This window comes from Micromys minutus (genome assembly GCF_963924665.1).
Source record: "Micromys minutus genome assembly, chromosome: 2".
NCBI lineage: Eukaryota > Metazoa > Chordata > Mammalia > Rodentia > Muridae > Micromys > Micromys minutus.
In genome coordinates, this window is record NC_137971.1 from 74,768,513 (window position 1) to 74,786,272 (window position 17,760).

General features: G+C 41.8%; 1 protein-coding gene across 1 annotated transcript; it reads right to left on the reverse strand.

The window, feature by feature from the left end:
- Positions 1 to 1,139: 1,139 nt before the first annotated feature.
- Positions 1,140 to 17,719, reverse strand: DCTN5 (dynactin subunit 5). The gene is made up of 6 exons (XM_080911651.1): positions 17,589 to 17,719; positions 16,583 to 16,651; positions 15,871 to 15,989; positions 11,739 to 11,850; positions 5,293 to 5,395; positions 1,140 to 2,255 (listed from the first exon to the last, which is right to left on the reverse strand). The coding sequence occupies exons 1-6, from the start codon at positions 17,634 to 17,636 to the stop codon at positions 2,158 to 2,160; spliced, it is 549 nt and encodes a 182-aa protein (XP_080767777.1). The 5' UTR covers positions 17,637 to 17,719; the 3' UTR covers positions 1,140 to 2,157.
- Positions 17,720 to 17,760: the final 41 nt, after the last annotated feature.

A 17,760-nucleotide genomic window follows, 5' to 3' on the forward strand; every position in this document is an offset into this window, starting at 1 on the left:
AGCTTCAGGTAAGCAAATGCCTCCATGAGATCCAGCCGTATGGCATTTTCTTATTTAGTGATCAAGTGGGAGAGTGGGAGAGTATAGCCTATTGTAGGTAGAGCCTCCCTGGGCTGGTGGTCCTGGATTCTATAAGAAAACAGGTGGGGCAAGCTATGGGGAGCAAGCCAAAAAGCAGCACCCCTCCATGTCCTCTGCATCAGCTCTTGATTCCAGGTTCCTGCCCTGTTTGAGTTCCCGTCCTGACTTCCTTTGGTGATGAACAGCAACATGGAAGTGTAAGATGAATAAACCCTTTCCTCCACAACTTGCTTTTTGGTCATGGTGTTTTCTAGCAGCAGCAGAAACCCTAACTAAAACATCTAGCAAATGCCTGTCCATAAAGACCCCTAGAAGCAATTTGCTTTCAATTGCCAAAGCCTGCAGTGTACCTTCAGTGTTACCTCAAGGGAATAGTAATTCTCCAGCACTATGTTGTAACATAATTTGAAGGGATCTTGATCATCGGTTTCTTCCACAAAATATCACATTGGGTCATTATATTGACAACATCATGCTGACTGTACCAACTGACACGAGGAAGCAACCACTTTGGACTTGTTGATAACACATGAAAAAAAAAAAGACAAATAGAAAGCACTTTGAATTGGATTTAGAGCCGAGTTTTTCTGCCAACCCCACCAAGGTGGAAATCAAGAAGGCCCCTGCTAGGTCCTGCCCTTCAGTGCTGAACTATTTGGCCATTGTCTCTGAGAGCACTCAGTTGACCAAGTCCTTCACTGTAAACCAAGGGCTCAGAGCAGAACCAGGAGGGGTATGCTATCCATCAGGGGCACTGGCAATGCCACTTTCTCAGGCTCTGTGTTCACAGGATGACTTAAAAAGCCTCTCATACATACGTGAGGCTGACATCAAGTACAAATATTTTAGTCTGAAGCATGAGAGTGTTAACAAATACCAGACAGAACAAATGCTTCTAGAGAGCAAGGCTAACAGACACTCGTTTTTGGTGAAGAGGACCTGACTCAGCCATCCATACCGAAGACCTCTAAACCTGGGGTTTTGCAGAAGCAGAATCTGCAGTGTAGGCTCCCCTCTTTAAATGAATGAGCCTAAACCAGAATGTTTAAGTCTTTTATTAACTACTTTAGGACAACTAAGGCCATCCTGAAACAAGAACGGATACCACCTGCTCCCATTTTTCTTACTTTCACTGACTTTATTTTTGTTGTTTTGAAGCAGGGTCTCATGTAGCACACCAGGCAAATGTGAGCTCACTAGATAGCTCTTACTCCTCCTGCCTTTACCTCCCAGGTACTAGGATGATGGATACAAGCCACCATGGCCTATCTCTTTTCCTCATGTTCTAACCACCAACAGGAACCTGGGCTCTGACATCACACTTTCCCCAGGGTATGAGGAATTGTGGCTAGTGGTCCCATATTAGCAGCAGGAACATGGAATGATATCTGTGTGGACCTCGTGCACTGAGGTTAGAACAGGGTTGTGAGCAGTACTTGGTCATGTGACCCCAATGCTGAGATGGGGCTACCGCTCTGCAGGACCATGCCAGGCAGGTTCCAGCCATCTGCAGGACCACAGGGCTGGAATGTTAGCAACAGATCTTCCTGTCCTCCTCAGACAATGGTATGGGACTGCTGACAGATTAGGTGTAAGCACAGTGTGTAAAGACAACTCTTCCAGATGCTCTTATTAAAATTCCTTTTTAAAAAGTTCATTATTTTATGTGAAGAAATATTTTGGCTGCATATATGCCTTTAACCACGTGTATCTCTGATGACCATGGAAGCCAGAAACCCATCAGATCCTCTGGAACTGAAGTTACAGACAGTTGTAGGACCATATGAGTGCTGGGAACTGAACCTGGGTCCTCTGGAAGAGCAACCAGCATGCTTAACCACTGAGTCATCTCTTGAGCCTTCTTACTAAATTCTTAAGTGCTCAGAGCCATAGGAGATTGAAAAAAAAATCTAAATTAAAAACAAAAAAGCAAAAACAAAAAAAAAAAAAAACAACAACAACAACAGGAGAGCAGAAGTTGTCAGAAACACGACAGTTCTTGTGGTCACCAACTGCTCTCTTTATCTCCAGGTTCGTCTTAGAGTTCAAAAGAATTAAAGATATGAAGCAGAGGCATTAGACTTGTGTTAGGGGTAGAAACTTCTGATAGTAGCTTTTGGTGACATCGATCATCAGCTCCTGTGTGCACTCTGGGAGTTCCCCTGAGAAGAGTCCTGAAGAAAGAGAGACCCAGTCAAGCACGGGAACCAGGGAGGCCTGTAACCCTACCATTTGTGCAAAGTCTACAGACTTCTGCATGCTATTGTGAGGATCTAACTTTGAGGTCCTTCATCTTCAGCCTAACAAGACTGTTGACTACATACATGTTCTGAAAGGTCTGAGTCTGTTTGGGAACCAAACACTACAGGTCTCAAATGAAGAAACAGAGTCCATCTGGAAGAAGTCAGAACATGTACAAAATCCAAAGAGGAAAGGCATCTCTGACTGCTGTGAGTTATTCTACACAAGGGCTTCCTGTCCCCAGACTCAACAGTGAGCCCCACTGAGCCTTATTCTCATCCCTGAGGAAGAACTGTCCTCCCTTTCCTACAGTGACACGCAATCCACCAAAGCAGTGATACTGGGTACAGATTAATCAAAAGAGGACAACAGAACAGTCCATGACGGAACAAGCATGGTTCAGAATTTCAGGATGTGGGGGTGCACAACTTTAATCCCAGCTCTTGGGAGACAGAGGCAGGCAGATCTCTGAGTTACAGGACAGCCTCATCTACACAGTGAATTCCGGGACAGCCAGGGCTACACAGGAAACTTGTCTCAAAACAACAACAACAATCTTTCTTCAACAGAAGTACTGTAGCTGCTGTTTCCATTCATGTACTTTAAAAATATGTAGCAGAGGGCTGGCGAGGGCTTGGCAGTTAAGAGCACTAACTTACAGAGGTCCTAGGTTCAGTACCAGCACCCACATGGCAGCTAACAACAATGTGTAACTCTGGGTCTGGGTGCTTCATGCATGTAGTGCAGAGATATATGCAGGCAAGGACACATACACATAAAATAAAAAGTCGGCAAAGTTTTCAGCATTTTATACCCTGTGGCTCATAAGTCAACTTCTAAGAATGTATGTCAGAGATAACTGTGCCAAATTGTACAATACATGTAAAAGAATGTTAGGACAGCAGTTTATAATAGTGCCCAAGCTCACCTTCTAATGATCCATTATACTATGGGACTGATTCAATGCTTTGTGTTAAATTCATCTATGCAGTGTGTGAAATCTGTAACCCTTAAGAGGAATGATGTAGTTCTCTATCTACCACAATAGTATGGAATACTGCTAAGTAAAGAAAGGGTAGTTTCCAAGTAGTACAGAGAAAATAGTTTGATTTCACTTACATAGGTACAGTTTCAAATACCTATATTATCTATTCAAACATATAAGCACACCTACATATTTTATATATTCACAAAAATAAAAACAAAAACAAAAACCTCTCAGAATTCTTATAGGCACTCTACAAATAAAAAGTGCATGTGAGGTTTGCAAACATGTTCAAACTTCATGGTATTTTTGTTTTGTTTGAGACAAGGTTTCTATGTAGTCCCAGCTGTTCTGGAACTCATTATGTGAACCAGGCTGGCCTTGAGCTCATAGAGACCCACCTGTCACTGCACTATTTGCCTGGCTGCAGTAGCATCTGAGCTTGTGGCTTCTCATCAAGATCCATCCTGGTTTCTAGTTTGTCTTGCTTCATGGTTCCATTTTATCTCATGTAGCTATCCATTAATGTGCCAGATTTCCTGCAAGCCCACATGTCTGAATTCAAAATGTAAGTGCCTGCCAATAAGGTACCCTAATGTCTAGTATTTGTGAAACTACTCAAAAGAAACATCAAAAGTATCTTATCACAGTACAAGAAGCTTAGGCTCTAAATGAGGGAGGGGTCTTTGGTGCTGGACATAGATTTGACACTGGGAACAGCACATCTTCCAGACTCAGTTTGCTCATGTACAGAGACCTAGCTGATCACATGTAGCTGGGCTTTTTCAGAAATAGTCTTTATTTCTTTCATCTGAAATACCAGAATGGCTTCCTTGTCTTCTGTCATTAGTGTTCAGTGACCATAAGAAGCTGGTACTAGGGCTGGAGAGATGATTTAGCAGTTAAGAGCACTGACTGCTCTTCCAGAGGTCCTGAGTTCAATTCCAAGCAACCACATGGTGGCTCACAACCATCTGTAATGAGATCTGATGCCCTCTTCTGGTGTGTCTGATGACAGCTACAGTGTGCTCATATACATAAAATAAATAAATCTTTAAAAAAAAATAGAAGCTGGTACTAAAGAACATAAATATATTAAGAAGATGAAGCCCATTTATTTCTAAGGAGATTTTCCTTTCTCTTTGGTCCACTCAGAGCCCAGGCAAGAGAGAAATGCTTCTTTGTCCTTCCCATGTGCTGGTGGCAAATTTGTTCCATAGCAACCTTTTCCTTTTAATGCTATTATTTATTTTTATGCATACAGGTGTTGTATTTGCATGTATGTCTGTATACCTTGTGTGCAGCTGACTACTGCACAGCCCAGAAGAGGGGGCTGAATCCCCTTGAAATGAAATTACAAAAAGTTGAGCTGCCATATGGGTGCCAGGAGTGAACACCAGGTCGTGTGTAAGAGCATAAGTGCTCTTACACCGAGCCCTCACTCTAGCCCTCACAGCAAACCTGAGAGGAAACCCTTCAAAGGCAGTCCGGAAATCTCTCTACCGAATGTGGATCTAAGACTTTCTCTTCTTTCCCCACACAAGCACCATATTTCAAATCACTCTACTGTGATAGCAACATTCACACTGCAATCTTCCAGTCTGGGTCTTGATTCTTCTTTGTTTCAGGTAATTTCCTTTTTTGGAAAAAATGTGAATCCAGTTATTGATTCCAAGTACAGCTTGCTTGCTGGGTGTGGTGGTGCATGCTTTTAATCCAAGCACTCAGGAGGTACATGCAGTCAGATCTCTTTGAGTTTAAGGGCAGCCTAGTCTGCATAGTGAGTTCTAGGCCAGCCAAAGCTACACAGTGAGACCACTGTCTCAAAATACAAACACCACCCCCACCAAAGAAACGTATTCATATGCCTTTTATAGGTATTTTGTTGCTAAATCACGTATCAGAGACAAATGTCTTATGTATTACTTTAGTGATAGAAAACAGTTTTAAGGAAGTTGAAATAAACATATTAACATCAACATTACCTGGACAGCCAGAGAAGACAGTGAATGGGGGGACCACAGTTTCCGGAGGTAATACTGTATTGTCAAGAATTTTGCAGCAGTCTTTCAAGACACACCGGCGACCCTGAAATTATAATCTCGTTAATAGATATTGATCAAGACATGGAGTAAAGCTTGATTAGTGTGCTGTGTGGAGGCCGTTCTATATTCTCTCTACTCACGAGTATTTTTATGGCAGTGTCTCATTATTTTATCCCTACTTGGCCTGGAATTTGCTATGTCAACCAGGCCAGCCTCGAACTCAGAGAACCAACTGCTTCTACCTCTGGAGTGTGAGGACAAATAGCACACATCTTCAAACCTAGGTACTCACGGTTTCTTATGTCAGGATAATGACAGGGTGTTTGGTTGAAATTATATACTTCAAGTAGAATCTGACAGTAAAGAGTAAAGGGTGTATGCGCGTGTGTGTACGTGTGTGTGTTTGGACATGTGCATGAACACTATAGATAATATATATTATTTTAGGCATTAGACATTAGACAAACCTTTTTCTTCTGAGAGTTTTTTTCCTCTTCTACTTGACCTAGTAGCATCTGCTGTTTTGCTGCCTTTTTCTTCTGGTTACAGAAGCTTTTTGCAGTGGGCACTACCCACCCCCATCCTGGTCCACAAGCTTTACCTCTAGCCCATACATAGACTCCAGGCCCTGGGTTAGGGAACTAGCACATGAGCCAACTTAAGTCTACTGAGCCTCAACCATGGGTTTTTGCAGGGATGACAGGGAAATGAAGCACTTTCTAGAAGAGTTCCCAGAAGACGGAAGGATACCCATAGCAGCATCCAGCACTGCCAGGAAGTAAGCTCCAGAAGAAAGAGAAAAGGGATGAAGGCTTGTTTCATGGTATCTAATGAACCTTGGATCTTGTGAGTACAGAACTAGGAGCTACTTCTGGACTCTCACTTTATATTAGCTAATCTAACACATCTGGCTGGGCACCTGCCTATTTAAGGGTTACTTGTCTGTTCTCTTGTTAATTCCAAAAGACAAAATCTTGACAAATATTCTTAAGTACATGATATTAGTCAATTTGTTTGTCCCCAGGAGATAGCTATTTGACTATTTAGACCACACCTTATATTTAACTTTATACAGTGGTACCATTTTCTTCAATTCTTCCATAATCCACAGCAGTTTAAAGGCAAGAAATATGGCATGAAAAAACTCATTTGTTAGGTTTAGGGAAAATCAATGGATACTGTTTAAACCTATGCCTTGGGTTGGCTACTCACTGAGCAAATCAAAGATCCATTCTTTAAAGATCTTTTAGAATTGTGTGTGTGTGTGTGTGTGTTATGCATACTTATGTGGAGGACACAAATTTATATCAGGAAAGTGGTAATTTTCAACCTTTTTTCAAAAGACAAACTCTTAAATTGAGCCTAGAGTCCACTGTTCTAGCTAGACTACCTGTCCACTGAGCCCCAGCACTGTCTGCACCTCTCCTAAGCACTGAGATTACAGGCATGGGCCACCATGTGCAGCTTCTACATGCTGCTGGAGATTGAAGCTCAGGTTCTGCACCATACACAGGAAACACTAAGGAGTCATCTCTCCAGCCCACTGACTGCCTTTACTTGAGCTTGTAAACTCACAGTGTATCTTGAAAAGCCCACGTATTTCCATGAGAAAAAAGTATGGTGCAAATGAAATCTTTCAAAGTTTTATTTATTTAAATGTATTGATATTTTGTCTCCTGGTGCCTCTGGAGGTCCTAAAGCTAGAATTATAGATGGTGGTAAGCCATTAATTATGTGGGTGCTAGAAATTGACTCTGGGTCCTCTGGAAGAACAGTCAGTGATTTTAACTGCTAAGCCATCTTTCCAGCTTCCTAAATGAAAATGTTAAAAAAGGTTCTATCACCAGAAATAATAGCTGTAAAGAAATTATTTTAATCCAGTAATATGGCTGCTCTGGCAAGGGATCACATCCAAAGACCTAGGTCTATGTGATCCAGCTGGAATGCAAACAGGGCACATACCTTTAATTCTTCTGGCCAGAATACAGACACATTCTTAGTACACACTTTTAATCCCAAACCATAAAGAAAAGATTAGTTTGTAGAAGGAAGCATCCATGCTTAAGAGTGACGTCTAATTGAGGGGCAGACAAAGTGAAAAATCAGAGAAAGATTTGGCAGAATGAGTCAGAGATGGGATACGCCCAACTCTCATTAGAACAGACAAGAGAGGCTACTGAAGAGCAGCAGAGAGAATCAGTTCAGCTCAGTCAGCTTGGTTGGTGCAGGTACGTGCAGTTTAGTTGAGTGCAATCAAAGTCAGTGCAGCTAAGTTTCACTGAGCTCAGTTTAGAGGCAGGTTTTATCAGGACAGTTTTATAGAGACAGGTTGCAGAGAGAACAAGTTAGACACAGGTGAAGACAGAATGAGCCAAAGAATGAGAAAAAGCCAGAAAATTAGAACAAATTGCCAGTGTTAGTTTGAAGCCAAGCAGAGTAATTCGCTGAGAAACTGAGAGAAGCCAGTTTGAATCAATCAACTTGAAAAGGAGTTTGAGCCAAAACATCTGAGTTGAATCTGCCAGCTAGAGTTCAGAAGGAACTAGAAAGGGTGAACTTATTTAGCAGTAAGCTACCAAGACAATTACATTTGGCAAATAAAAGTTACTTTAACAGGGAGAAGCCAACTTTAATCCCAGCATGCAGGAAGCACAGGCAAACAGATGTCTTGGTAAGCACAGACCAGCTATTAGTGAGACACCCATCTTGTTTGTTTTAAACATCTTGGTTTAAAACAAAACCCAGCAGGCCACAGGGATGGCTCAGCAGCTAAAAGCACTCAGCTCTCTTCCAAAGAACCAGGTTCAATTTCTAGGACAGCTGTGGCTCACAACTGTCTCCAGTTCCAGGGAATCTTATATCCTCTTCTGACCTTAGCAGTCTCCTAGGAGACACGCAATGCACAGATACACATGCAGGCAAGCACCCATACACAAATAATTATTTTTGTTTAAGGAGACAGGGTTTCTCTGTATAATAGCCCTGGATGTCCTGGAACTTGCTTTGTAGACCAGGCTAACCTAACAGATCCACTTGCCTCTATCCCCATTCAGTGTTGGGATTAAAGGTGTGCACCACCAAACCTGGTTTAAAAAAAGAAAAAGAAAAAAGAAAACCCTCCTATCTACTCCTAGCTGCAATGCCTGAATTCCATGAATGCTTAAGCTGTCTCCAACTGGATGTACAAAAAGACTGGCAACAGCTGGTGTGTCTGGTTCAGAAGCAAGTTGTAAATGCAGATGTTGATTCTCCCCCCACAGTTCTCATTCATTATGTAGCTTTGGTATTTTCGAAGATATCCACTATCTCCCCTGGTGAACAACAAGGTGATGTCATCTAAGGCTGTGGGTCATGCCTACAGTCCAAATTCCCAAGACTAAGCACAAGGATATAGAATGTACTTAGTAAAGCACGGTACATTCCCATGTTGGGATCCATAGACAAAGGGCCGTAGAAAAATGCAGTAGGACGGGATCCTCTCACCACTTACTGACAGCCACCATACAGCCTGCTCTGTCCTCTACTTAACCATGCCTATTAGAGAAACAGAGTTTCACTGAATTTCAGGAACATGGTGAGCACAGGAATTAATTCACAACAGTATGAAGAATACAGACAGCTTTAAGACATGAGTGTAATAGCTAAGGAGGTAAAAGGCAAAGGGCATCTTCATTCTCCCTCAAGGAGGAATCAGGAGCTGTAGCTCTACTGCTCACTTTACTCTGACCTGGCTGACTTTGTGTAAGCCAAGTTAAAATAAATGCTTCATATGTCCCTCATCCTGGAAGCAGGACATCAAGCCAACCAGGACTGGATGTAACTAGCATAAAGCTGATGCACCATAATGCCTGAGATGCTGTTTGCAATTCCAATTTACACCTTCCACAGTAAGCCATTACTGGAACGTCACATGAGGCACTATAGGAAAGTCTTTGTGCCACAGAGGCAGGTAGGCTTTAGCTCTGAGAGTCTACATTCTAAAGACTCAGAAGTTTAAAGGGCTTTAAAAATTGCCAACATTTAACAAGTATTGCTCACACTGAACAATCATCAGGAGCTATACTAAGAAGTAATATTCGGAAAAGAGGTACAAGTACAGAGTATCTTGCCAGGAACAGTGAAACAGGTTTATAGCCCAGCTTCTTGGAATGTTGGGACAGTAGTGGCATTCTTGCAAGTCTAGTCCTTGTCTAGTACATAGCAACTTAGCCAGGCCCTGTCTTAAAATAAAACAAATTTTTAAAAAGCAATTTAAGTGTTAGAAACATAGCTCAGGATAGAATACTTGCAGGGATACACAGGGCAGGGGTTCAATTTCTGGCAGCAGTATGTAATAACCAGTGTAATAACTGTATGTATTTGTAAGTGATAGTGTGATACTTCAGAGCACAATGTGTGCTGATCAAATCAATGGAAATGAAATTTTAATTGTCTAATCACTTGATGTTTAGAGCCTTCCAGTGCCTCTTCAGGTTCTAAAGTATAAAGTAAGTTGTTGTAGAGTGTGGCCTCTGCTGTGCTGCACACTAGAACATTCTCCTTGCTAGTGTCCTCATTCCATTTCCTTCTAGCTTCTCCTGTAATCATTATTCTCCTTTCATCTATTTGACATCAACTTGTTTGTTTATTTGTTTTTGTTATGATTTTTGTCAAGACAGGGTTTTTTTACATAGCCCTGGCTGTTCTGATTGGCTCTGCAGACTGGACTGGCTTTGAACTCAGAGATCCATCTATATCTGCCTTCAAAGTGCTGGGATCAAAAACATGCATCACGACTGTGCCGCTGAACTGGAGGCCTATCTGCTCCCTGCACTACCTGCAGTCCCCTAACAATATGCCTTTTGGTGATACTGACCCTCACACAACAATCCCTCTCTTGAACTGCCCAAGCTAACACTGTCTTCTGTACTAGTTTCAATCTGTCCATCATATCTGTGGTGGTTTGGATATGCTTGACCTAGGGAGTGGCAGTATTGAGAGGTGTGGCCTTGTTGGAGTGGGTGTGGCCTTCTTGGAGGAAGTGTGACACTGTGGGGATAAGCTGCTGCCTGGAGAGAGCAGTATTCTGTTTGCCTTCAGAACAAGATGTAGAACTCTCAGCTCATTCTCCAGTACCATGCCTACCTGGATGCTATCATGTTCCTGCCATGATGATTATGGACTGTACCTCTGAACCTGTAAGCCAATCCCAATTAAATGTTGTCCTTATAAGAGTTGCCTTGGTCATGGTGTCTCTTCACAGCAATGCGAACCTAACTAAGACAATACCCTTCATCTTTAGCACACTGTAAATTTTATGAGGCAAGGCAACAAAGAGTCCAATGGGCAGCACAGCTATTCAAATGGTATGTATATTTAATTGTAGCTCTACCACTGCCTTTGTCAAATCCCTTAGTGTTAGCATTAGACACATCTGTGGACTTTACAGCCAGCTCCTGGATCCAGAGACCAGGTTATAGCGCTGCTCCTGTGTCCCTTTGCACATGAGTCACAGCCCAGATAAAAGACCTATCGCCCCCATACCAGTCGTTTCTTTCCTTCTACTCTCTCCTAGAGGCTGCCTCTGCCAATAAACTTCCCACGTGAGACCTACTGCATGGTGTGATTTGTCTGCGACAGCCCCACCTATCCTAATATTTAGTATCTATGGATCCCAATACTCTCAGCAGTAAACAGGAATAATAACCCTTGTGTGTTTACGAATACTAAATGAAGTAAATGATGGAAAAGAAGTTTTGTATGTATATTCATTTATGTGTGAACGCATGTATGTGTTCACGTCAGGACATGTGCGTGTGCACATTCACACAGAAGCCAGCTGTTAACCTCCAGTATTGGTCCTCAGGCACCATCCAACTTGTTTTTCATGACACACGGTCTCTCCTTGCTCTGGTGCTTGGCAAATAGGCTGGTTGGTCAGTAGTCTGTCTGCTTCTGCCTCCCCAGTGCTTACAAATGTGTGATACCATTGAGTCTTTACGTGGGTTCCAGGATGGAACTCAGGTCCTCATTCCTGAATGACTGGTACTTTACCAACTGAGCCCTTAGGCCAGGGAAAGTGTTTAACATCATATGGAAGAGTGTCAATAGAGGCTATTATTACTTGGTTTTATTTTGGGTGAGTGTTTGTGTTGTTGCGGTGTTGAAGAATCAAATCCAAAGCTTGTATAAACTACATATGCATTTGACACCTGAGCTAGTTCCTCAGCCCACTAGCCATTATTATTAATGCTTGGGGGAAAATCCAAATCTAGTAAGAAAATCTTAACCCTAGAAAACTGGAAATGATTCATCTCCCAGTACAGGGACAGAGTTCTACCGACGGGGTGGGAAGGGGAAGACAGAGAAGAAATGAAGCTACTTAGTGGAGTGAATATTATACTCACAATCACACAGTTCTTCCCAACGTGAACATAAGAACCAATCTGGGCAGCGTTCACCACACAGTCTTCCTCAATAAAGACATGATCCCCAATATGCAGAGGAAAGAATGCAACACTAAAAAGGAAAAGAAGATAAATCAAGAAAGAGCAAGGTGATGGAGTTTGGGTTAAGGTTTACAAAACTATAGACCATAACCGCAACATACATACATACATTTATTTATAGATTGATTGAAAAATGGCCTCAAACTCACTAAGATCCTCCTGTGTCTTCCTCCCAAGCTCTGGGATTATGAACATTCATCACCAGGCCCAGACTTAACAGATACTCTTTCTACGTTGTCTAGGCTAACCTAGAATTTGTCACATAGTCCAGGATGACCTTCACCCCTTCATCCTCCTGACTCAGCTTCCTGAGCAGTGGGGTTATAGGCAGGTACCATGTCCTCAGTTTTTGTCATGTCTTACTTAATAAAACTATTCCTTGCAAGAAAACAATCCTCAGGTCACAAATATTCCAATTGTTAAAACCAAATCAGGCAGCAATTCAAAATCAGGATTCCTGGATTGTGCAAGGAAACAATAAAGCAGGAGGAGTAGGTTCTCCAAAGCAGATCAAAGTGGGCAGGTACTGACCCATTCCTGCTTTCTTTGACAAAGCTCACACATCATGCTTAGTAATCTGTTTCTAGGACTGACAAGTTCATAGACTATCAGTTTGGATGACAAACAGACAGCAAAAACAAACAAAGAACAAATTAACTAACTAACTAACTAACTAACTAACTGGGGGTCTAGGGGAGAAAAAAGGGTTTCATGTAGCCCAAGCTGTCTTCAATTTGTTATGTAGCAGAAGATAACCTTCAGATGATCCTCTTGCCTCTGAACTTGAGCTTTGTGCCATCATACCCCATTCATATGGTGCTGAGATGGAACCCAGCCCTTATGTATGCCAAACAAGTACTTTATATTCCCAGATCTTAAAAAAAGTTTTAGTTCTGAACATTCTTAAACTTTAATCATCTACTATATTTACTAAGTTCCTACTATGTCCCAGACTCTGCTAGGAACTGGGGATACAATGTAAGCACACAGATCTGTTGTATGAGGAATGTAGAATCAAGAAGACACCAGATGGAGTAAAGGACCTCATACATAACTAGTCACATCCCTGATCTAAAGTGACAGCACATAACTAGGACACATTACCTAGACATGGGCTCCAGGCCTAATAGAGTGGAATTTAAAGCCAGATGTGGTTGGTGGCTCACATCTTTAATCCTGGCATTTGTGTGGCATAGGAAGGCACATCTCTGTGAGTTCAAGGTCAGCCTGGTCTCATATATTTCTGTGAGATCCAGGACAGCCAGAGATGCACAGTGAGAGCCTATCTCCAAAACAAAACAAGACAAAAAGACTATATTTGAGTCAAGACTTGAAGGATGAATTGGAGTTATCTAAGCTTCTTCCAGACATCTAACCTTATCCCCATTCTCTGTAATTCCTCAAATATCACTGACAATGTTTCTATAACAGCATTTATCAAACTCTGGAGTTATAGGTTACCTAATGCTAATGCTGTGATCTGAACCTTTGACAGAACAGTACGCACTCTGAATCACTGAGCCAAGCCCCTAAGCCACAGTTTAAATCTGTGGGACAGATGAGATGTAAAGTAGTTGTTTGCTCACTAACTCCTCCAGCCCTGTTCTACAAGGAATATTTTGTAAGTCATGGAATATATCAGCCAAGACTCAAGATTTGTTTAAACTTTGTTAATTTTTAGTATTTTAGGTCTCTTCCTCTTGTGCAACAAAAGTTCCTGGATCATATCAGTCTACAGCAAACCCTCCTAAACCTTTTCTATTCCTGATACCTTTTTACCCAACAAATTGTTTTTTATGTGAATCCAGGTATACAATTATATAGGTTTCCTAGTGAAACATTTAAGCTGAGTGTTGTTGCACACACCTATTACCCCAGCACTTAGGTGGTTGAATGAGGCAAACTAGGAGATTCAAGACCAGACTGAGATCCACTAGACCTATCTCAAACAAACACACACAAATATTTACTGGTAATAGATCATAAGGAACCTATGGTCATAGTGATCTGAATGTGTCCAATCTCACTGTAAATCATAGAGAATTTTATTTTAAAACAAAACTCTGATATACATATAAGCTTGCCATTATTAAAGACAAAAGCAAGTATGCATGCTGTGGTGTGTTCATTTATTTTTACATAATTAGGTCTTGCTTGGGTATCTGATAACAAAACAGAGCATCTTCACTGTTGCTCAGAGTTGACTGATACTCTATTTTATAATTATCAATGCTAAGAAAGCCACTGTGCATAAATACTTACTACAAAATGGCAGGTAAGTTTAAAGCCATTTCAGAAACTACTGGAAAAGTATGTCCTAATCTCAAGACAAAATACATCGACTAACTTTTCCTTTTAATGAATTCAAGTCAGCAACTCAAAGAGCAACTGTCATAAAACACAATCTTTTTTATTTTTTGTTTGGAAAGATTTGTATTATATGTATGTGTGCAGATGTATCTTCCAATTTCCTGATCTAATTGTTGTCTCAGAGGCTTACTGCTAACCTACGCATAGTCCTGGAAGCTTCTAACCTCCAAACAATTTAATCTAGGCCTAGAATGTTTTCAGTCTGAGACTTGCTACTGAATAAGCTCAGCCTTTCTAGTTCTTTCTGAGCTCTGGCTGGCTGGTTCAGCTCAGCTGTTCTGGCTTAAACTCCTCTCCTGACTCAGTCTGGCTTCTCTCTCTGCCTCTGAATTACTCGGCTTAGCCTCATACTAAATCTGGCAGTCTGTTCTAATTTCTGGCTCCTTCTCATTCTCTGGATTGTTCTGTCTTCACCTATGTCTAACTTGTTCTCTCTTCTACCTATCTCTGTAAAACTGCCTCCTCTCCTCTCTTCCTTTATGTTGCCTCTTTCCTCTCTATTCTCCTGAGAGTTAGGCATATCCTAGTGTGTCAAATCTTTCTCTTATTGGTACTGTGTCTGACTCTCAATTAGACATCACTTTCAAGCACAGGCCTTTCCTTCCACAACTATATTTACCTTAATTGTTTGGAATTAAAGGTGTGTCCTAAAGTGTGTCTGTATTCCAGCCAGAGTAGCCCTTTGCTGGATTAAAATTCCTCTATGTATGTGTATTTGCTTGCATGAGTTTATGTACGCCCCACACATGTAAGAGTCCAAGAAGGCCCGAAGAAGGAACTAGTCCCTAACTGGAACAATAGGCAGCTGTAAGCCAGCCAGGTCCTTTGTAAGAGCAGTGGTGCTCTTAACCACTGAGCCATCTCTCCAGCCTCATAACCCACCATTCTAATATGATTAAAATCCAAGTATATACCAATTTTATACTTACATCTTAAGGAATGGACTGTAGAAAAATATTAAAAGTTTATTTTCAGTAACTAAACCATTGTTTCCCTAATAGCAGCAAAATGTACAGTAAAGACATTAGAATTTGTACAGTAGTTCAAACCTGACTGGACACTTCAGGAAGCAGTCATTGGTATGGCTTGTACGGTGTCCTGCACAGTGCAGTGTGCATGCTTGTACACAGAACTGAGGCTGCAGTGGTGTCAGATGATATACCATGAGCAGGTATTGCCAGAAACTTTGGATTCATTCTGTATTTCGTTTTGAATTAATTTTTGGTTTTACATACACAGAAACCTTTCATTTGTTGCCAAATTTTCACAGCCCTCCACATTCAGTTATGTGATGCTTATACATGGTCATGACTTGCAGTTTAAGAAACTATAAGCTACGCCAGTCCTGAGCATTCTCTAATTTTAAATGAAAAGTCCAAATTTCGCAGTACTCTCCGATTCTGGTATACATGTGAGAGCAAACTCTAGCTTCACCCTTTACTCAGGCTTTGCTATCTATGCTTCCTTGTCTATTTCTTGTAGGGACTTTTCTACTCGACAGCAAACAGGGAACAAGGTTACAAACACCCAGAGTGATGCTCATTATTGTGAGCTCTGCAGCGCCCCCAAATGGCCAGACCTTCTCATTACACATCTAATCATGGTCCTGGGCAACATCACCAGGAACAGGATGGAGCAAACAAGTAATTAAGTCACATACCCTTTGCTGAATTTTTTGAATGGTGGCCTTATGACACTACGGCTTTTCACAACACAGTGGCGTCCAACTCTTACATTTGCCAGGTCTCCTCGGATGATACAGTCATTCATTATAATGGTCTATAAAGCAAAATACATTTAAAAATTACCAGTGTAGTTCATTTCCCTGAGTTCTGTTTTAAAATACTTAAGATACTGCCTCTTTAAGAGTTTTGTGTCTAGTAGTTCTGGGCACAATACAGCATAGCAGAACAATCTGCCACTGTATTTTGTTGAGACAAAAGATTTATGATCCTTCCCTCCACCACCACCACCACTTTCTAATTCATAATCCTTAATGCAATATAAACCCCATTTAAATAAATATAGAAGAAAATAACAAAAGTGTTCACGTTCCATTCAGATGAAATTCCTCCCCTTACACTTCTCCTTCCATCTAGTGGCCCATGTCTAGTGTGTGTCCCCCACCTCCTGTGATATTTCATGTGTTACTGTCCTCCCCGCCCCTATTCCTTATAGCTTTTTTATTCCCCATCTAATGGGCCGCTCTCTAATTTCCTGGCTTCTCCTCATTGATAATCTTTGTGCAGTCAAAAAATCTAATTGGAGGAAAAAATAAAACAGAGAGAGAGCTGGAAATGTAGAACAAGTTGGAGACACAGCACTGTCTCATGTACCCCAATGACACAGTAACCAGAGGAAGCAAGCATCACCTTGCCATTGAGAACGATGTTCTGGCTTCCACACAAAACAGACTGGCGACTAACTTTGTTCCCAGATGCCTAAAAGCAAACAGAAATCTGGGGTGAAAAAAAAAAAGAGAGGATTTCTGGACAACGGTTTCCATCAAGAAAGCTCACATTGCAGAGAAAATTCCTTCTAATGGAGGGCAGTCTAAAAAGGAATGAGGCCTGAGTGTATGCTGCACCCCCACTGCCACAGCTCTGGGCAGGACGTTTGTGAATTTGGAGATAGTCTAACGTTTAAAGTGAGGCTCCATCACAAAACAAATTAGAGAAGGAAGGCATGGAGGGAGGAGGGGAAGGCATAGCTCAGTGATATAGAGTGCTTACAGATTGAATCCAATATATCAAAAGAGCAACTGAAAGCTCAAGAATGAATTCAGGATTGGTATCTAATGACAGGTCTAATGGCAGATGTACATTCAATCCCCCACCCCGTTCCATAGCCCTAAATGAGAAAAATTACGTTCCCATGATCACAGACATACAGAAAAAAATGATAGTAACCCTAAGACTGGCAGTTTACACGTTATGAGTTGACGATTAAAAACAGTAACTTCTTAGCATGTAAGCGGACTGTGAAATATTATTTTTACAAGAGCCCGAAGCCTGAAAGTGTAATTAATATCAGGATGAATAGGATGTATTACGTATTCTTCTGGAAGACATTATTTCTACAGGAATATCAGACGTGTGTATAAGTTCACACATACATTTATACGCATACTCACCCACCCACACCCATACTTCCCTCCCCACTCCCCCACACACACGGGGGATGGAGGAGAGAGAGCCTAATTCATGCATGCGCCGACTAAATAACAAAAATTAGATGAAACCCGAAGCGTCTCTACGTCATCCAAGGAAGGGACTGAGGGAGCGGGGGCGAGTGTAGCAGGGAGAGACAGGATGGGCGACCGTCCAGTTCTCGAGAGGCCCGCGACTGCCAAGGGGAATAGGGTCGCCACACGCGCACCGTCTCGATGTACTCGGACTTGTTGTACAGCAATTCGCCCAACTCCATGGCTGCCTCCTCCTCTCTGAACCTCAAGATCCTGTCAGTCGCTCAGGCTGACCGGATTCCGGATACTTCCGGTTGACTTGTCTACTTCCGCTATCCGCGCCCTGGACGCTCATCGACTAACTTC